This window comes from Scyliorhinus torazame, chromosome 18, assembly GCF_047496885.1.
Source record: "Scyliorhinus torazame isolate Kashiwa2021f chromosome 18, sScyTor2.1, whole genome shotgun sequence".
NCBI lineage: Eukaryota > Metazoa > Chordata > Chondrichthyes > Carcharhiniformes > Scyliorhinidae > Scyliorhinus > Scyliorhinus torazame.
The window spans coordinates 27,329,780-27,351,449 of NC_092724.1; the positions used below are offsets into that span (position 1 = coordinate 27,329,780).

Sequence of the window (21,670 nt, forward strand, 5' to 3'; positions counted from 1 at the left end):
GCCCCTGGCTCCACCCCTTGAGGGGAGGTATAAAGAGCAGTAGCCCTGTAGGCGGCTCCCAGTAGCAGAGCAGTCGCAGGCAGGCACTGTTCTAGTCGGTTAAAGCCACAGTTTACTTCTACTCTTGGTTTCGTGTGAATTGACGGTCGCATCAATTTAATCAACTACAACACCACTATGGAATCGGCCCTCAAACCTGACCGACTGGAACTCGACCCGCAGGCCGTGGAGGCCAAAGGGATTTTTTTCGCATTGGCTCCACTGTTTCAAGGCCTGCCTCGCCGCCTCCTCCTCGCCTTCCATCTCCGACGATCAGAAGCCGAGTCTCCTCCACGCCCGGGTGAGCCATCGAATCTCTGTGCAACTCGAGGAAGCCTCCACTTTCCCAGACGCCCTCGCGGTGCTAGAGCGCCTCTACGTAAGGCCCATGAACGAGATATATGCGCGGCATCTCCTCACTACTCGCCGCCAACGCCCCGGGGAATTGCTGGAAGAGTACCTACGCGACCTCAAAGTCCTTGCGCGAAGTTGCAACTACCAGGCCGTTACGGCCACTCAACATATGGACCTCGCCGTCCGGGACACCTACGTGGCTGGAGTCAGGACCAATTATGTGAGACAGCACCTACTCGAGAAAGGTGCCCTAGATCTGGAAGAGACGGTAAAGTTAGCCTCCTCTCTAGAAGTAGCGTTCCAAAGCCTCAACGCGTTCCCGTCTTATTACGCTTCCCCCTCGTATACCCCCGACCAAAGGGTACCCAGGCCTGTGCCGCGCGACTGCCCACCCACTATGGGGGCTACCCTGCTATTTCTGGGGCCAGCATCAGCACCCCAGGCAGCGCTGCACGGCCCGGAACGTGAACTGCATCGACTGCGGAAGAAAAGGACATTTCGCTAAGGTTTGCCTGGCCAGGTCCAAACCCTCAAAATCGCAGGCCCGACCCGCAGACTCACAGGCCTGCAGATCCCGCAGTGTAGCAGCTTGCCTGCCAGCTCCGCGCCCCCCCCCCCCCCGGACATGTCATTGGCCTCGTGTTGTCCGTGGGGGCAGCCATCTTCCAGCCCGCACAACGTGGGCGACTCACGGGGGCCGCCATCTTGGACGCCATCTTCCTCACCGCCCGACACGTGCGACCGACGGAGACGGCCATCTTGGGACCACCCCAGCACCTCCGGCCACGCCGGCTACCCGCAACTCAGCGCGGTCACCCTTGACCAATCGCGACCCAAACACCTCCGGAGCTCCATGATGACCGTCCTGGTACATGGACACAAAACGCCCTGCCTGTTCGATTCCGGGAGCACGGAGAGCTTCCTAACATGGTAAGACGCTGTCTTCCTGGCACATCAAACCATCTCCCTCGCTTCTGGATCACACTCGGTGCAGATCCGGGGTGCACTACCGCAACCCTCGCAATACAGGGCGCTGAGTATGCCAATTTTAAGTTCTATGTACTCCCCGACCTCTATGCTCCTCTCTTGTTGGGGCTGGACTTCCAGTGTAACCTCAGGAGCCTAATTCTGAAGTTCGGCGGGTCCCTACCCCCACTCACCGTATGTAGCCTCGCGACCCTAAAAGTCGACCCTCCCCCGCTCTTCGCAAATCTCACCGCCGACTGTAAACCCGTCGCCACCAGCAGCAGGCGGTACAGCATCCAGGACAGGACTTTTATCAGGTCCGAGGTCCAGCCACTCTTGCGGGAGGGAATCATTGAGGCCAGCAATAGCCCCTGGAGAGCTCAGGTGGTGGTCATCAGGACCGGGGAAAAGAACCGGATGGTTGTAAATTACAGCCAAACCATAAACCGGTACACGCACCTCAATGCGTACCCCCTTCCCCGGATCACAGACATGGTTAACCATGGTTAACACTACCAGATGTTCTCGACGGTGGATCTGAAGTCTGCGTACCACCAGCTCCCAATCTGCCCGGGGGACCACCACTACACGGCCTTTGAGGCAGATGGCCACCTCTTCCACTTCCTCCGGGTCCCCTTCGACGTCACAAACGGGGTCTCGGTCTTCCAAAGAACAATGGACCGAATGGTGGACCAGTACGGGCTGTGGGCCACATTTCCGTACTTGGACAACGTCACCATCTGCAGCCATGATCAGCAGGACCGCGATGCCAACCTCCAGAGATTTCTCCAGACCGCCCAAACCCTTAACCTCACTTACAACAAGGAGAAATGCGTTTTCTGCACAACCAGGCTACCCATCCTCGGCTACGTCATGGAAACACCCTGACCGTATGCGCCACCTACTGCAACTCCCCCTTCCCCAAGGACCTGAAAAGGTGCCTCGGGTTCTTTTCCTATTGCGCCCAGTGGGTCCCCAACTATGCGGACAAAGCCCGCCCATTAATCAAGGCCGCCATCTTCCCACTGGCAACAGAGGCCCGCCAGGCCTTCAGCTGCATCATGGCGGACATCGCCAAAGCCACGATGCGCGCGGTGGACAAGTCCGTCCCCTTCCAGGTGGAGAGCAACGCATCAGTGGTTGCCCTCGCCGCTACCCTCAATCAGGCAGGCAGGCCAGTCGCATTTTTTTCACGAACCCTCACCGCCTCCGAAATTCGACACTCCTCGTCGAAAAAGAAGCCCAAGCCATCGTAGAAGCCGTGCGGCACTGAAGGCACTACCTCACTGGTAGGAGGTTTACCCTCGTCACCGACCAACGACCGGTAGCCTTCATGTTCAATAATACGCAGCGGGGCAAGATCAAGAATGATAAGGTCTTGAGGTGGAGGATCAAACTCTCCACCTATAATTACGATGCCCTGCCCCATGGCACATGCTCCAGCGCGCAAGATGACCAACTACGGGCTATCTACGATGACCTCTGCCACCCGGGGGTCACCCGGCTTTTCCACTACATCAAGGCCCGCAAACTGCCCTACTCCACTGAGGAGGTCAGAGCCATGACCAGGGACTGCCAAATCTGCGTGGAGTGTAAGCCGCACTTCTATCGACCAGATAAGACCCACCTGGTAAAGGCATCCCGGCACTTTGAGCGCCTCAGTATCGATTTCAAAGGGCCCCTCCCCTCCACCAACCGCAACACATATTGCCTCAACATCATTGACGAGTTCTCCCGCTTCCCCTTTGCAATCCCTTGCCCCAACATGACCGCAGCCACCGTTATTAAAGCCCTACGTAGTGTCTTCACCCTGTTTGGTTTCCCCATGTATGTTCACAGTGACCGGGGCTCGTCGTTCATGAGCGACGAACTGCATCAGTACCTGCTCGATAAGGACATCGCCTCGAGCAGGACTACCAGTTATAACCCCCGGGGAAACGGGCAGGTGGAGAGGGAGAATGCGACGGTCTGGAAGACCATCCTCCTGGCCCTACGGTCTAGGAATCTCCCAGTTCCCCACTGGCAGGAGGTCCTCCCCGACGCACTCCACTCTATTAGGTCCCTCCTTTGCACGGCCACAAATGAGACCCCTCATGACCGCCTGTTTGTTTTCCCCAGGAGGTCCACCTCTGGGGCTTCGCTTCCGTCCTGGCTGAAGACACCGGGGCCCGTCCTGCTCCGCAAACACGTCAGGAGCTCTAAGTCCGATCCCCTGGTCGAGAGGGTGCAGCTCCTACACACCAACCCCCAGTACACATACATAGAACACCCCGACGGCCGACAGGATATGGTTTCCCTCCGGGACCTAGCACCCATAGGTTCCACTACCACCGCCACCCCAACTTACCCCGCCCAACCTACGCTGACCAGCATCCCCGCCCCTACATGGCACCCACACCCCCTCCCAGTCTCCATTCCCCCTTCACCAGCCCACAGGAATGAAGCTCCAGACGACATGCTCCCGGAGTCCACGTCTGTGCCCGCACCGGCGACTTCACTACCCATGCCCGCACGGATGAGTTCGACACCCGGGCCAGCTGCGATACCAGAGCTTCGGCGATCTCAGCGCACGATCCGTGCGCCGGACAGGCTGAACTTATGAACCCTTCACCCCCGCTGGACTTCATTTTTTTAACAGGGGGTGAATGTGGTGAATGTTTTGCAGTAACCATTCACCATGTATATAACTGAATCACGCTGTTGCCCATGTGGGCTCCACCTATGGACCATTGTAAGGTATTACCTGTAATGTATCATGTTGGTGCCTTGTGGGCTCTGCCCCTGGCTCCACCTCTTGAGGGGAGGTATAAAGAGCAGTAACCCTGTAGGCGGCTCTCACTAGCAGACCAGTCGCAGACAGGCACTGTTCTAGTTGATTAAAGCCACAGTTGACTTCTACTCTTGGTTTTGCGTGAATTGATGGTCGCATCAAGGATTCTTCCGCCCCGCCTGCTGCAAGAACACCACGGCTGAGATGCGGACAATGGAGAAGTCCATTGACCTAGGGCCGGATTCACCGGTCGCTGGACGGACGCGGCCAGCGAATCCCGCCCTAAGTGTGGGCTAAACCGGTGAGAAACTCCCCAGAGCCGACGGGAAGCTCCCTGAAAAATCTGCCACAAATTAACTTGTCGGAAAAAAGCCTCATTGCTCATTTTTCCCTTATTATGTTTCTGCGAAGGACCTTGGCATAATTTTGTTATTCTCAATCTCATTGCTTTTGACCTGTTGTGCTCCCCTGGCAACCTGATTCTCTTATTCCAGAGTTTTGCATCTATTCTCACTTCTCTATAATTTTGCTCCCTTTACCATCACACATTTCACCACCATTCTCACACCTGTCCTGAAGCCAGGAGTTCCTGATTCCAATTTAAAATTCGGGCCTCACACCAGCAGCAGCTTGAGCGAGACCCTCCCGTTCTCATTGCCCACCTTGAAGAGGAAATGTTTATTCCATCTTAATCCCAGTTAAGCAAAATACTGTGGATACTGAATATCTTGTGGATCTGCTCACAGTCAGCTTTGAGATGAGGAGGTGGGGGGGGGGGGGGGGGATGTTTTCCAGTTTAATGAGCAGCACAGTAGCATAGTGGTTAGCACAATTGCTTCAAAACTCCAGGGTCCCAGGTTCGATTCCCGGCTTGGGTCACTGTCTGTGCGGAGTCTGCACGTTCTCCCCGTGTGTGCGTGGGTTTCCTCCGGGTGCTCCGGTTTCCTCCCACAGTCCAAAGATGTGCAGGGTAGGTGGACTGGCCATGCTAAATTGCCCTTAGTGTCCAAAAACTGCCCTTAGTGTTGGGTGGGGTTACTGGGTTACGGGGATAGGGTGGAGGTGTGGGCTTGGGTAGGGTGCTCTTTCCAAGAGCTGGTGCAGACTCGATGGGCCGAATGGCCTCCTTCTGCACTGTAAATTCTATGTCTATGAGTTCTGGGGTCGCACATAGTTGGGGGAAAGTGTTTCAGTGCTTTTTGCTGTCACTTCTCGGCAGTTGTTTGCGGACGTCCGAGGTTTTCTTCTTCCTGTAGGAAAGTCCTGCCTCCTCAAACTTCACTTCAAACAAAGGCCTCACGACAGGCAGCATAAACAAGCCTGGCCGCAACTCCTCCCTGTCAGAGCTGGCTGGCAGCTTCCTGTCACCGAGCAGAAAGCTGCTTCCGACCCTGTGGCCGGCCTGCAGCTGCTCGGCTTTGACACTCCCTGCCCCCTTGCAGACCCTCCCTGGACTGAGGATTCGATGCTTCACCAGAGGCCCTGATTCACCCGTCAGGGACTACGAGGCTGTTGACTTTCTGTGGGAGTGAGTGAGTGAGTGGAGCAGTCAGGCCCGACCTCGGCAATGATCTTTTGTCAGTGAGAGAGAGAGAGAGGGAGAAAGACAGCAAGTGTGTGTGTGTGTGTGTGTGAGAGAGAGAGAGATCGGATGGATGAGAGTCAGTGGAAGAGAGAGAGAGGATGGGATAGAAAGTAGTAAGGGAGAGAGTGAGCGTGGGAGAGAGGAAGCAGGAGAGACACACACAAAGAGCTGATCGGCCACACTGTATTCAGCAAGCATTCGGAGAGCTGAGCTGAGAAGATGCAAGTTTCGGACTCTAATTCGGAAAACACCAAAGAGAGGTGTCCTGTACTCAACATCCCAAGCCGACGTTTGATTTGAATCTTGTGGAGTGCCAAATCAGGAACTATCTGGGTGCAACCATGTCTGATCCGATTTACTGGATGGGATTCCCCAACTACAAGAGCCACTTTGTGACAGGAAGTCTGCTTCAACGCTCTAAAAGGTACATTTTAAAAGTGGATATTTGCAGTATTTGATGCCCCTGCTTGTGGCCAGCCCCCTCCCCTGAACTCTCTTTCCAATTTTTTGAGATGGAATACAGAGTACTGGGCGAATGGTAAGATTCTTGGTCCTGTGGATGAGCAGAGAGATCTCGGTGTCCATGTACATAGATCCCTGAAAGTTGCCACCCAGGTTGAGAGGGTTGTTAAGCAGGCGTACGGTGTGTTAGCCTTTATTGGTAGAGGGATTGAGTTTCGGAGCCATGAGGTCATGTTGCAGCTGTACAAAACTCCGGTGCGGCCGCATTTGGAGTATTGCGTGCAGTTCTGGTCGCCGCATTATAGGAAGGATGTGGAAGCATTGGAAAGGGTGCAGAGGAGATTTACCAGAATGTTGCCTTGTATGGAGGAAAGATCTTATGAGGAAAGGCTGAGGGACTTGAGGCTGTTTTCGTTAGAGAGAAGAAGGTTAAGAGGTGACTTAAAAGAGGCATACAAGATGATCAGAGGATGAGATAGGATGGTCAGTGAGGGCCTTTCCCCTCGGATGGTGATGGTTAGCACGAGGGGACATAGCTTCAAATTGAGGGGAGATAGATATAGGACAGATGTCAGAGGTAGGTTCTTTACTCAGAGAGTAGTAAGGGCGTGGAATGCCCTGCCTCCAACAGTAGTGGACTCGCCAACACTAAGGGCATTCAAATGGTCATTGGATAAACATATGGATGATAATGGAATAGTGTAGATGGGCTTTAGATTGGTTTCACAGGTCGGTGCAACATCGAGGGCCGAAGGGCCTGTACTGCGCTGTAATGTTCTATGTTCTATGAATGAAAACAGGAGTAGGCCATCTGGCCCCAAGGCCTGATTCACACAGGATAAGTGATCATTTGGGATATTTCAGTCACAGATATTTCACAAAGTGCAGTGTGACCAGCACTCCATTCGCAATCGCAGACTGCAAAGATGAGGCGGACTCATGTCCTGGCTTATCCAGTCATTAAACAAATTATCTCATGAAATGCGGGCATCGTTGGCAGGGCCAGCATTTGTTACCCATCACTAAATGCCCTTGAACTTAGTGTCTCGCTCAGCCATTTCAGAGGGGTGATGCTCGATCAATAACTTCTGAGACGAGATTGGAGACAATTGAAGGCATTATTGCACTAGATGTTTCCCCCAGCAGCGCAGGTACAGAATGCGGCTGCTGGGGAGACACAGGCTCCTATACTCCGCCTTACTGGGCGGAACCAGCAGCAGGCTTCACCAATGAAAATAGCAGTCTCAGGTACCTCCCACACCAATGGTCTTACAGCATTATTCAGGGTACCGTAATAGCCCTAATACCGACTACCACATTCACCCCCTGTTAAAAAAAGAGCCCGGCGGGGGTGGTGGTCTCATGTTATACAGTGGTAGAGGTGTTGGTTATGGTGGTACCCGGTATACATTAGCACAGTGTTTTGCCTCGTTACATGTCGCAACTATTTACAGTAATTATTTACAGTCAAAGTGAAGCAATTAGTCGATCGAGGGCCCTGGTCGTCCTCTGCGATTGTCGGAGCTTCGGCGGTGATGCAGGCGCCGGCTTGGGCATCCGTGGCTCCGGGAGCGTGGCTTTGGCTTCTTCAGCAGCTTCATCACCCTAAATGGGACCAGTGGAAGGATCGATTGACCTGGGAAGGGGGCGGTTGTGGGGTGCGCTGGTGGGAGGGAGGATGGGGTTGGTAGTGGAGATGTGGGTGGCATCCAACGGGTGCCAGGTCCCGTAGGGAGACCGTATCCTGTCGGCCGTCGGGGTATGCCACGTAGGCGTATTGAGGATTAGCGTACAGGAGGTGGACCCACTCGACCAATGGGTCCGACTTGTGCACCCGCACGTGTTTGCGGAGCAGGATGGGTCCAGGAGCTGCCAGCCAGATTGGGAGCGAGGTCCCGGAGGAGGACTTCCTAGGGAAGACAAGGAGACGTTCGTGAGGGGTTTGGTTGGTCGTGGTACACAGCAGTGATCGGATGGAGTGGAGAGCATCCGGGAGGACCTCCTGCCAGCAGGAGACTGGGAGATTCCTGGACCGTAGGGCCAGTAGGACGGTCTCCCAGACCGCTCCGTTCTCCCTCTCCATCTGCCCATTTCCCCGGGGGTTGTAACTGGTTGTCCTGCTCGAGGCAATGCCCTTGCTGTGCAGGAATTGACGCAGTTTGTCGCTCATGAAGGAGGACCCCCTATCGCTGTGTATGTAGTTAGGGACACCAAACAGCGTGAAGATACTGTGGAGGGCTTTTATGACGGTGGCTCCCGTCATGTCGGGGCAGGGGATGGCGAATGGGAACGGGAGTACTCGTCAATCACGTTCAGGAAGTATGTGTTGTGGTCGGTGGAGGGGAGGGGCCCTTTGGAGTCCATACTGAGACGTTCAAAGGGACGGGAAGTCTTTATCAGGTGCGCTTTCTCTGGCCTGTAGAAGTGTGGCTTGCACTCTGCGCAGATTTGGCAATTCCTGGTGGCGGTCCTGACCTCCTCGATGGAATAGGGCAGGTTACGGGTCTTAATGAAATGGAAGAATCGAGTGACCCCAGGCTGGCAGAGGTCCTTGTGGAGGGCCCGGAGGCGGTCCACTTGTGCGTTGGCACATGTGCTGCAGGATAGGGCATCAGGAGGCTCGATTAGCTTCCCGGGACGATACAAGATCTCATAGTTGTAGGTGGAGAGCTCGATCCTCCACCGTAAGATCTTATCGTTCTTTATCTTGCCCCGCTGTGCATTATCGAACATGAAAGCAACCGACCGTTGATCAGTGAGGAGAATGAACCTCCTGCCGGCGAGGTAATGCCTCCAATGTCTCACAGCTTCTACTATGGCCGGGGCCTCCTTTTCAACTGAGGAATGGCGGATTTTGGAAGCATGGAGGGTACGTGAGAAGAAGGCCACGGGTCTGCCCGCTTGGTTGATTGTGGCCGCCAGAGCTACGTCGGACTCGTCGCGCTCAACTTGGAAGAGGAGGGATTCGTCGATTGCGTGCATCGTGGCTGTTGCGATGTCCGCTTTGATGCGGCTGAAGGCCTGACGGGCCTCTGCCGACAGGGGAAAAACAGTGGACAGAATTAGTGGGCGGGCCTTGTCCGCATAGTTGGGGAACCACTGGGCATAATATGAAAAAAATCCCAGGCAGCGTTTCCGGGCCTTGGAGCAGTGGGAGAGGGGGAACTCCATGAGGGCGCGCATGTGTTCGGGATCTGGGCCTATAACTCCATCATGCACTACGTAGCCGAGAATGGCAAGACAGTCGGTGCTGAACATACATTTGTCCTTGTTATATGTTAGATTAAGGATTCTTGCGGTATGGAGGAATTTTCGGAGGTTAGTGTCGTGGTCCTACTGGTCGTGGCCGCAGATGGTGACGTTATCGAGGTACGGAAAAGTTGCCCACAAACCGCACCGGTCAACCATTCGGTCCATCTCCCGTTGGAAGACCGAGACTCCATTTGTGACACCAAAGGGAACCCTTAGGAAGTGGTAGAGCCGCCCATCTGCTTCGAATGCAGTGTATTTGTGGTCGCTAGGGCGGTTGGGGAGCTGGTGGTAGGCGGATTATAGATCCACCGTGGAAAATACCTTTATTGTGCAATTCCTGTATTGACCAGATCAGATATGCGGGGGAGAGGGTACGCATCGAGCTGCATATACCTGTTGATGGTCTGACTATAATCGATGACCATCCTATGCTTCTCTCCGGTCTTTACAAACACTACATGAGCTCTCCAGGGACTGTTGCTAGCCTCAATAATACCTTCCTTCAGTAATCGCTGGACGTCCGACCTCATGAAGGTCCGGTCCTGGGCACTGTACCGTCTGCTCCTGGTGGCGACAGGTTTGCAATCCGGGGTGAGGTTCGCAAACAGGGAAGGCGGATCGACTCTGAGGGTCGCGAGGCTGCAGACAGTGAGGGGGGTATTGGGCCGCCGAATTTAAAAGTTAAGCTCTGGGGTTACATTGGAAGTCTAACCCTGTGTGACAGCGCAGAGGTGAGGAAGGACGTAGAGCCGGTAATTTTTAAACTCCCTGCCCTGGACCGTGAGGTTCGCTGTGCAGAACCCTTTGTTCTCTACAGAGTAAAACCCGGAGGCCAGGGAGGTTTTTTGGTTGACTGGGTGGATGGGAAAAGAACAGCGCCTTACCGTATTGGGGTGTATGAAGCTCTCTATGTTCCCGGAGTCGATCAGGCAGGATGTTCTATGCCCGTTGATGAGCGCGGTCGTCGTCGCAGTCGAGAGTGTTCGGGGCCGAGACTGGTCCAGGGTCACCAAGGCAAGTCGTGGCAGAATTTGGATGTTTTCTTCGGGCGGTGTTTGGTCACCCGAGTCGGGGTCCTGAGAGTCCTGGTCGCACATGGCTGGAGGTGTACAAGATGGGGGCGCCCATCCGTCGCACGTGGTCCCCGGGGGACAAGATGGCGGAGCCCGGAGGTCGCACATGGCCTTGGAGAAGGAAGATGGCGGCGCCCGCTGGCCGCACGTGGCTCGTGGAGAGAGTTATGGTGGCGGTCCCGGTTCACCCCCAGAGACCATGGCAACCGCCTGGGCCTGGCATACTGTCATGAAATGGCCATTTTTGCCGCACCCTTTGCAGATGGATGAGCGGGCCGGGCATTGTTGCCGGGGGTGCTTGGCTTGCCCGCAAAAATAGCAGCGGGGCCCCCCGGGGTTGCCTGGCAGTCTCGCAGCACAAGCTTGTGGGGGGATGGGGGATGCATCGGAGTCGGACGCGGGGGCTGCCGCGCGGTCAGGGACGTAAGCGCGGGCGTTTCGGGAGGCCGCATCCAGGGAGCTAGCAAGGGCCCGTGCCTCCTTGAGGCCGAGTCTCTTTCTCCAGCAATCGCTGGCAGATTTGGGAGGACAGCATACCTGCAACGAAAGTGTCCCAGATCAAAAGTTCTGTGTAGTCGCTGGCCGAAACTTGCGGGCAGTCACAGTTCCTCCCTAACACCAGGAGTGCGCGGTAGAACTCCTCCAGCGATTCCCCGGGGATTTGACGCCTCGTCGTCGCAGATGTCGGGCGTAGACCTGGTTTACAGGGTGAATATAGTGTCCTTTCAGCAGGGTCATTGCAGCCTCGAAATTGTCCGCATCCTCGATGAGGGTGTAGATCTCTGGGCTCACCCTCGAGTGGAGAACTTGCAGTTTCTGGTCCTCCGTATGTTCAGTCGTGGCCGTCCTGAGGTACCCTTTGAAGCACGCCAGCCAGTGTTTGAAGGTTGCCGCTGAGTTTGCCGCGTGGGGGGCTGAGTTGCAGACGCCCCGGCTTGATTCGGAGCTCCATTCTTTAATATCTAGTGCAATAAATTGATGCTCGATCAATAATTCCTGAGACGAGATTGGAGACAATTGAAGGCTTTATTGGACTAGATGTTTCCCCCAGCAGCACAGGTACAGAATGCAGCTGCTGGGGAGACACAGTCTCTTATACTCCGCCTTACTGGGCGGAACCAGCAGGCAGGCTTCACCAATGAGAATAGCAGTCTCAGGTACCTCCCACACCAATGGTCTTACAGCATTATTCAGGGTACCGTAATACCCCTAATACCGACTACCACAAGGGGCAGTTAAGAGTCAACCACGTTGGTGTGAATCTGGAGTCACATGTAGGCCAGACCGGGTCAGGGCGGCAGATTTCCTTCCCTAAAGGGACATTAGTGAACCAGATGGGCTTTTACAAAATTCCACCATTAATTCATGGCCACCATTACAGTGACTAGCTTAACAAATCCAGATTTATTAATTGAATTTACAATCCATCAGTTGCTGTAGTAACCCACATCCCCAGAGCTTTAGTCCAGGCCTCTGGATTACTGATCCAGTGAAATCATCACTACATCCTCACCTCTCCTGAGAACATAATCCTCAGAAAACAGTTTCCACGTTACATCAACACTGTTTCATTCATTGTTTTCTGTTGCTCTGTATCCTCTTACCACTGATGTGTTAAGTAAGTTGGTTCAACGTTGACTGCAACTGGATGCAGTGAAACTAGAAACAGGCTTCTGACACAGGAGATGTTTTATTGAACTTCCTGATTGCTGTACATAGTCTGCTGTGAGTTGACACTCTATCAATCTAACTGATAACCTCCTACTGGCTTGACCAGACTAACTCTCTACCTCATGGTGATAGTGCTCACTGGCTTGTGCACTCTTACTATCTCAGTAGCTCTGTCCTGCAGAGAGAGGGAGAGTCTTAATGCCCTGTGTGCTTTATAGTGGTGGTGTCCTGTCTGGTGATTGGTTGTTATGTGTCGTGTGTGTTCATTGGTTATCCTGTGTGTCAATCACTGCCTGTCTGCATCTCATTATATACATGAATGGATATTATGACAATCACATCTGGAAATCCTACTTTTTATTATTGTCTCCTCAAAGACCTTTCTCTTTCCCATTTCTATCTTTCAATTTTGGGTTGAGCGGTTGAATTCGTGGTACTCTTGGCTTTTGAGTTGCAAGTCTCACCACAGGCCTTGAACACAAAAATCAAGGTTCACTCTCCAGTGCAATACTGCGGGAGTGCTGCACTGAGGGAGGGCTGCACTGAGGGAGGGCTACACTGAGGGAGCGCTGCACTGAGGGAGCGCTGCACTGAGGGAGGGCTGCACTGAGGGAGCGCTGCTCTGAGGGACTGCTGCACTGAGGGAGGGCTGCACTGAGGGAGTGCTACACTGAGGCAGCGCTGTACTGATGGAGGGCTGCACTGAGGGAGGGCTGCACTGAGGGAGCGCTGCTCTGAGGGAGGGCTGCTCTGACGGAGGGCTGCTGTGAGGGAGGGCTGCGCTGAGGGAGGGCTGCGCTGAGGGAGGGCTGCGCTGAGGGAGGGCTGCACTGAGGGAGAGATGCACTGAGGGAGGCCTGCACTCAGAGAGTGCTGCACTGAGGGAGGGCTGCACTGAGGGAGGGCTGCACTGAGGGGGGGCTGCACTGAGGGAGGGCTGCACTGAAGGAGAGCTGCACTGAGGGAGGCCTGCACTGAGGGCATTTTGTACTGAGGGAGAGCTGCACTGAGGGAGTGCTGCGCTGAGGGAGGGCAGCAATGAGGGAGAGCTGCACTGAGGGCATTTTTTACTGAGTGAGTTTTGTACTGAGGGAGGGCTGCACTGAAGGAGAGCTGCACTGAGGGAGGGCTGCACTGAGGGAGGGCTGCACTGAGGGAGGGCTGCACTGAGGGAGGGCTGCACTGAGGGAGGGCTGCACTGAGGGAGCGCTGCACTGAGGGAGGGCAGCAATGAGGGGAGTGTTGCGCTGAGGGAATGCTGCATTGAGGGAGGGCTGCACTGAGGGAGGGCTGCGCTGAGGGAGGGCTGCGCTGAGGGAGTTTTGCACTGAGGGAGGGCTGCTCTGAGGAAGTTTTGCGCTGAGGGAGGGCTGTACTGAGGGAGGGCTGCACTGAGGGAGGGCTGCACTGAGGGAGGGCTGCACTGAGGGAGAGCTGCGTTGAGGGAGGGCTGCGCTGGGGGAGGGCTGAGCTGAGGGAGGGCTGAGCTGAGGGAGGGCTGCGCTGAGGGAGGGCTGCGCTGAGGGAGTTTTGCACTGAGGGAGGGCTGCACTGAGTGAGTTTTGCACTGAGGGAGGGCTGCACTGAGGGAGAGCTGCACTGAGGGAGGCCTGCACTCAGAGAGTGCTGCACTGAGGGAGGCCTGCACTGTGGGAGGCCTGCACTGAGGGAGGCCTGCACTGAGGGCATTTTGTACTGGGGGAGGGCTGCGCTGAGGGAGGGCTGCTTGAGGGAGGGCTGCTCTGAGGGAGGGCTGCGCTAAGGGAGTTTTGCACTGAGGGAGGACTGCGCTGAGCGAGGTTTGCACTGAGGGAGGGCTGCAGTGAGGGAGGGCTGCACTGAGGGAGGGCTGCACTGAGGGAGGGCTGCGCTGAGGGAGTTTTGCACTGAGGGAGGACTGCGCTGAGTGAGTTTTGCACTGAGGGAGGGCTGCAGTGAGGGAGGGCTGCACTGAGGGAGGGCTGCACTACTCGAGGTCCTGTATTTTAGGTGAGGGCAGGCCCCATCTGCTTTTTCAGGTGTATCAAAAATCCCGTAAGCACTGTTGAAGAAGAGCAGAAAGTTTCCCCCAGGGACATGGCCAATATTTAGTGGTCAATCAACATCAGGGAACAGATGACCGGGCCGTTATCACATTGTTGCTTGTGACATCCTGCTGGGTGCACAATGGCAGCGGTGTTTCTTATTTTACAGTCGTGGCAACACTTCAATAGCACTCACTGGCTGCCTGGTGCTTTGCAGCGGCAGATGCTTTGTAATGTCCTACGCAAATTCAAGTCTCTTCCTTCCTCTGACATTAATTTTCCATCTCTGTTTGACTCTTCGCTCTGGCGGTTCTCTCTCTGTCTCTCTGTGCTCCACGTCTGCCTCATTTTTACTCCTGATATGTCTCTACAGCACAGGACCCTGGTCTAAATATTGAAAGAATCCATCACATGGACAGGTGGGAACTATGGACACCTGACATGACAGTGCTTGACTCGGGTCAATGGAGCAAGAGGTTGTCGACTGCATTCTCAACCCATTGTTCACTCGACTGCCGTTAACATCAGATACAGATGGTGAAAATCCAGCCCCCAGTTTCACTGGCTTGGGATTCAGTAATGAGGAATATCAATTTAAAGTTACCATGAGGGTGAGATGAGATCAGGAGATCATTGTTTCCACAATCATTGGAATTTGCAATAACATGTGGTTTCGGCAGGAAGGAAATGGGTGACCACAGGGCAGAGTAAGTGGATGAGGCAGGCAGTGCAGGAATCTCGGGCGGGATTCTTCCCCCCCCCGCCTGCGAATCGCGCCACGCTGCCCCGCCCCGACCCCTGCACGCGATTCTCCCACCCCCCCAAAACCAGCGCCGTGCGAATCGCGCCACGCTGCCCCGACCCCTGCACGCGATTCTCCCACCCCCCCAAAACCAGCGCCGTGCGAATCGCACCACGCTGCCCCGACCCCTGCACGCGATTCTCCCACCCCCCCAAAACCAGCGCCGTGCGAATCGCGCCACACCGCCCCGACCCCTGCACGCGATTCTCCCACCCCCCCAAAACCAGCGCCGTGCGAATCGCGCCACACTGCCCCGACCCCTGCACGCGATTCTCCCACCCCCCCAAAACCAGCGCCGTGCGAATCGCGCCACACCGCCTCGACCCCTGCACGCGATTCTCCCACCCCCCCAAAACCAGCGCCGTGCGAATCGCGCCACGCTGCCCCGCCCCGACCCCTGCACGCGATTCTCCCACCCCCCCAAAACCAGCGCCGTGCGAATTGTGCCGCGCCGCCCCGACCCCTGCACACGATTCTCCCACCCCCCCAAAACCAGCGCCGTGCGAATCGCGCCACACCGCCCCGACCCGACCCCTGCACGCGATTCTCCCACCCCCCCAAAACCAGCGCCGTGCGAATCGCGCCACACCGCCCCGACCCGACCCCTGCACGCGATTCTCCCACCCCCCCAAAACCAGCGCCGTGCGAATCGCGCCACACCGCCTCGATCCCTGCACGCGATTCTCCCACCCCCCCAAAACCAGCGCCGTGCGAATCGCGCCACACCACCCCGACCCCTGCACGCGATTCTCCCACCCCCCCAAAACCAGCGCCGTGCGAATCGCGCCGGGCCGCCCCGACCCGACCACTGCACGCGATTCTCCCACCCCCCCAAAACCAGCGCCGTGCGAATCGCGCCACGCCGCCCCGACCCATGCACGCAATTCTCCCACCCCCCCAAAACCAGCGCCGTGCGAATCGCGCCACACCACCCCGACCCCTGCACGCGATTCTCCCACCCCCCCAAAACCAGCGCCGTGCGAATCGCGCCACACCACCCCGACCCCTGCACGCGATTCTCCCACCCCCCCAAAACCAGCGCCGTGCGAATCGTGCCACACCGCCTCGATCCCTGCACGCGATTCTCCCACCCCCCCAAATCCAGCGCCGTGCGAATCGCGCCGGGCCGCCCCGACCCCTGCACGCGATTCTCCCACCCCCCCAAAACCAGCGCCGTGCGAATCGCGCCACACCGCCCCGACCCGACCCCTGCACGCGATTCTCCCACCCCCCCAAAACCAGCGCCGTGCAAATCGCGCCACGCAGCCCCGACCCGACCCCTGCACGCGATTCTCCCACCCCCCCCAAAACCAGCGCCGTGCGAATCGCGCCACACCACCCCGACCCGACCCCTGCACACGATTCTCCCACCTCCCCAAAACCAGCGCCGTGCGAATCGCGCCACACCGCACCGACCCGACCCCTGCACACGATTCTCCCACCTCCCCAAAACCAGCGCCGTGCGAATCGCGCCACACCGCACCGACCCGACCCCTGCACGCGATTCTCCCACCCCCCAAAACCAGCGCCGTGCGAATCGTGCCACACCGCCCCGACCCGACCCCTACACGCGATTCTCCCACCCCCCCAAAACCAGCGCCGTGCGAATCGTGCCACGCCGCCCCGACCCCTGCACGCGATTCTCCCACCCCCCCCAAAACCAGCATCGTGCGAATCGCGCCACACCGCCCCGACCCGACCCCTGCACGCGATTCTCCCACCCCCCCCAAAACCAGCGCCATGCGAATCGCGCCACGCTGACCCGACCCCTGCACGCGATTCTCCCACCCCCCCAAAACCAGCGCCGTGCGAATCGCGCCACGCTGACCCGACCCCTGCACGCGATTCTCCCACCCCCCCAAAACCACGCCATGCGAATCGCGCCACACCACCCCGACCCGACCCCTGCACGCGATTCTCCCACCCCCCCAAAACCAGCGCCGTGCGAATCGCGCCACACTGCCCCGACCCGACCCCTGCACGCGATTCTCCCACCCCCCCAAAACCAGCGCCGTGCGAATCGCGCCACGCTGCCCCGACCCCTGCACGCGATTCTCCCACCCCCCCCAAAACCAGCGCCGTGCGAATCGCGCCGGGCCGCCCCGACCCGACCCCTGCACGCGATTCTCCCACCCCCCCAAAACCAGCGCCGTGCGAAAAGCGCCACGCTGCCCCGCCCCGACCCCTGCACGCGATTCTCCCACCCCCCAAAACCAGCGCCGTGCGAATCGCGCCACGCTGCCCCGACCCCTGCACGCGATTCTCCCACCCCCCCAAAACCAGCGCCGTGCGAATCGCGCCACGCTGCCCCGCCCCGACCCCTGCACGCGATTCTCCCACCCCCCCAAAACCAGCGCCGTGCGAATCGCGCCACGCCGCCCCGACCCCTGCACGCGATTCTCCCACCCCCCCAAAACCAGCGCCGTGCGAATCGCGCCACGCTGCCCCGACCCGACTCCTGCACGCGATTCTCCCACCCCCCCAAAACCAGCGCCGTGCGAATCGCGCCACGCTGCCCCGACCCGACCCCTGCACGCGATTCTCCCACCCCCCCCAAAACCAGCGCCGTGCGAATCGCGCCACACCGCCCCGACCCCTGCATGCGATTCTCCCACCCCCCCAAAACCAGCGCCGTGCGAATCGCGCCACGCTGCCCCGACCCCTGCACGCGATTCTCCCACCCCCCGAAAACCAGCGCCGTGCGAATCGCGCCACGCTGACCCGACCCGACCCCTGCACGCGATTCTCCCACCCCCCCAAAACCAGCGCCGTGCGAATCGCGCCGGGCTGCCCCGACCCCTGCACGCGATTCTCCCACCCCCCCAAAACCAGCGCCGTGCGAATCGCGCCACACCGCCCCGATCCGACCCCTGCACGCGATTCTCCCACCCCCCCAAAACCAGCGCCGTGCGAATCGCGCCACACCGCCCCGATCCGACCCCTGCACACGATTCTCCCACCCCCCCCAAAACCAGCGCCGTGCGAATCGCGCCACGCTGCCCCGACCCCTGCACGCGATTCTCCCACCCCCCCAAAACCAGCGCCGTGCGAATCGCGCCACGCTGCCCCGACCCCTGCACGCGATTCTCCCACCCCCCCAAAACCAGCGCCGTGCGAATCGCGCCACACCGCCCCGACCCGACCCCTGCACGCGATTCTCCCACCCCCCCAAAACCAGCGCCGTGTGAATCGCGCCACACCGTCCCGACCCCTGCGCGCGATTCTCCCACCCCCCCAAAACCAGCGCCATGCGAATCGCGCCACACCGCCCCGCCCCGACCCCTGCACGCGATTCTCCCACCCCCCCAAAACCAGCGCCGTGCGAATCGCGCCACGCTGCCCCGACCCGACCCCTGCACGCGATTCTCCCACCCCCCCAAAACCAGCGCCGTGCGAAGCGCGCCACGCTGCCCCGACCCGACCCCTGCACGCGATTCTCCCACCCCCCCAAAACCAGCGCCGTGCGAATCGCGCCGGGCCGCCCCGACCCGACCCCTGCACGCGATTCTCCCACCCCCCCCAAAACCAGCGCCGTGCGAATCGCGCCACACCGCCCCGACCCCTGCACGCGATTCTCCCACCCCCCCAAAACCAGCGCCGTGCGAATCGCGCCACACCGCCCCGACCCCTGCGCGCGATTCTCCCACCCCCCCAAAACCAGCGCCATGCGAATCACGCCACACCGCCTCGACCCCTGCACGCGATTCTCCCACCCCCCCAAAACCAGCGCTGTGCGAATCGTGCCACACCGCCACGACCCGACCCCTGCACGCGATTCTCCCACCCCCCCAAAACCAGCGCCGTGCGAATCGCGCCACGCTGCCCCGACCCCTGCACGCGATTCTCCCACCCCCCCAAAACCAGCGCCGTGCGAATCGCGCCACGCCGCCTCGACCCGACCCCTTCACGCGATTCTCCCACCCCCCCAAAACCAGCGCCATGCGAATCGCGCCACGCTGCCCCGCCCCGACCCCTGCACGCGATTCTCCCACCCCCCCAAAACCAGCGCCGTGCGAATCGTGCCACGCTGCCCCGACCCCTGCACGGGATTCTCCCACCCCCCCAAAACCAGCGCCGTGCGAATCGTGCCACGCTGCCCCGACCCCTGCACGGGATTCTCCCACCCCCCCAAAACCAGCGCCGTGCGAATCGTGCCACGCTGCCCCAACCCCTGCACGCAATTCTCCCACCCCCCCAAAACCAGCGCCGTGCGAATCGCGCCACGCCGCCTCTACCCCTGCACGCGATTCTCCCACCCCCCCAAAACCAGCGCCGTGCGAATCGCGCCACACCGCCCCGACCCGACCCCTGCACGCGATTCTCCCACCCCCCCAAAACCAGCGCCGTGCGAATCGCGCCGGGCCGCCCCGACCCGACCCCTGCACGCGATTCTCCCACCCCCCCAAAACCAGCACAGTGCGAATCGCGCCGGGCCGCCCCGACCCCTGCACGCGATTCTCCCACCCCCCCAAAACCAGCACAGTGCGAATCGCGCCGGGCCGCTCAGAGAATCGCCGCGAACGGCGATTCTCCGGTCCGCATGGGCCAAGCGGCCGGCCCGAGAGCGGGTTAGAACGGCGCCGGCGGGACCTGGGGCTTCAAAGGCCGGGAGCAGCCTGTGGGGGAGGGAGGGGGGTTCCAACCCCGGGGAGTCCATCCGGAGCGGCCTGGTACGCGATCGGGTCCCACCGATCGGCCGGCCGGCCTCTCTGTTGGCGGGCCTCCTTTCTTCCGCCGGCAAGCCCTGGATCCATGCTCCATGTTTGTGCGGGGCGGCCTGGGGGAGGGCGGCCACTAGTTGGCGCCGGCCCAACTGCACATGCGCGGGACCCAAGGCGCCGTTTTTTTTACGCGGCGCCGGGTCTCTGACACCGCGCCGAGGCCCCGCCCCTCTAAATTGTGCAACGCCCCTGCCAGCCCCACGGAGGGACGAGAATAGGGATCTGGGAACTGGCGCCGACGACGGAGTAAAACACTCCGGTTTTTACTCCGGCGATGGCACTTAGACTCCCGTTGGGAGAATCCCGCCCCCCCCCCGTGGCTATTCCCCTGCAAAACAGATACACTGCTCTGGATACTGTTCGGGGGAATGACCTCCAGGGGAAAGCAGCAACAGCCAAATTTGTTGCACCGCGGGTAGTTCTGCTGCAGAGGGGAGGAGTTTGTGTGGAATGCAATAGTTATAGGGGATTCAATAGTAAGGGGAGTCATAGAATCCCTACAGAAGGAGGCCATTCAGTCCATCGAATCTGCATCGACCCTTCGAATGAGCACTCGACCCATGCCCACTCCCCCCTATTCCAGTAACCCCATAACCTAACCTTCACATCCCTGGACACCAAGGGGTAATTTACCATGATTGGATTGGATTGGATTGGATTGGATTTTGTTTATTGTCACGTGTACCGAGGTACAGTGAAAAGTATTTTTCTGCGAGCAACTCAACAGATCATTAAGTACATGAAAAGAAAAGGAAATAAAAGAAAATACATAATAGGGCAACACAAGGTACGCAATGTAACTCCATAAGCACCGGCATCGGATGAAGCATACAGGGTGTAGTGTTAATGAGGTCAGTCCAAAAGAGGGTCGTTTAGGAGTCTGGTAACAGCAGGGAAGAAGCTGTTTTTGAGTCTGTTCGTGCGTGTTCGCAGACTTCTGTATTTCCTGCCTGATGGAAGAGTGAGTAAGCCGGGTGGGAGGGGTCTTTGATTATGCTGCCCGCTTTCCCCAGGCAGCGGGAGGTGTAGATGGAGTCAGTGGATGGGAGGCAGGTTTGTGTGATGGACTGAGCTGTGTTCACGACTCTCTGAAGTTTCTTGCGGTCCTGGGCCGAGCAGTTGCCATACCAGGCTGTGATGCAGCCAAATAGGATGCTTTATATGGTGCATCTGTAAAAGTTGGTAAGAGTTAGTGTGGACATGCCGAATTTCCTTAGTTTCCTGAGGAAGTATAGGCGCTGTTGGGCTTTCTTGGTGGTAGCGTCGACGTGGGTGGACCAGGACAGATTTTTGGAGATGTGTACCGCTAGGAATTTGAAACTGCTAACCATCTCCACCTCGGCCCCGTTGATGCTGACAGGGTTGTGTACAGTTCTTTGCTTCCTGAAGTCAATCCCCCTAACATGCATATCTTTGGATTCTGGGAAGAAACAGGAAACCGGAGCACCCTGTTTTTGAAAACTCACCACTATTCTTAGAAGTCCCCCTATACCAAAAAGGGCCGACATTCTAAATGGTGAACAGGGATTCTCACTCCCCGACTCCGATACAGGCTTCAGTGGGTGCTATTCAGGTCAAAGTATGTTTTCAGTTAATTCCCCGGTATAATCTATACCTTCACCGAAGATTTCATCTACTTACCACTTAGTAGCATCAATCCTGGGTCCCGCATTGCTAAGTAAGTAAAGTAGACTTTGGAATAACCACTATTTCAGGTTAAATTAAGTTATTTTATTATTATATTTTTTCTTTTAAAAGCTGCAATTACTGTCTTTACAGAAAGGTAACAAGATCTTGCTTCTGGATCCTTCTGGTTGGTTGAAGGGACCTTCAGGCCCAACTTGACAATCAATCGTCTTTAAAGCCTGGTCTTCTTTAGATGTATTCGCTGGTTACTCGGTTGCTGTGTCCTATCTTTCTAGTCTTCCTAAGATGTATTAGCTATTTTAGC

General features: G+C 57.8%; 1 protein-coding gene across 3 annotated transcripts in view; it reads left to right on the forward strand.

Annotated features, from left to right (window-relative positions):
- mast3b (microtubule associated serine/threonine kinase 3b) overlaps nt 1–21,670 on the forward strand; it is a 180,914-nt gene that overhangs the window by 20,687 nt on the left and 138,557 nt on the right. Inside the window, exon 1 of one of the 3 annotated variants that reach the window (XM_072482437.1) lies at nt 5,405–6,138. The exons of 1 other annotated variant lie outside the window; for it this stretch is intronic. In XM_072482437.1, coding sequence (XP_072338538.1) covers nt 6,056–6,138 — 83 coding nt within the window. In that variant the 5' untranslated portion in view covers nt 5,405–6,055. Of the gene's footprint in view, nt 1–5,404; nt 6,139–21,670 lie in introns of those variants that run through there. One more of the 3 variants, XM_072482438.1, reaches the window with a different exon arrangement.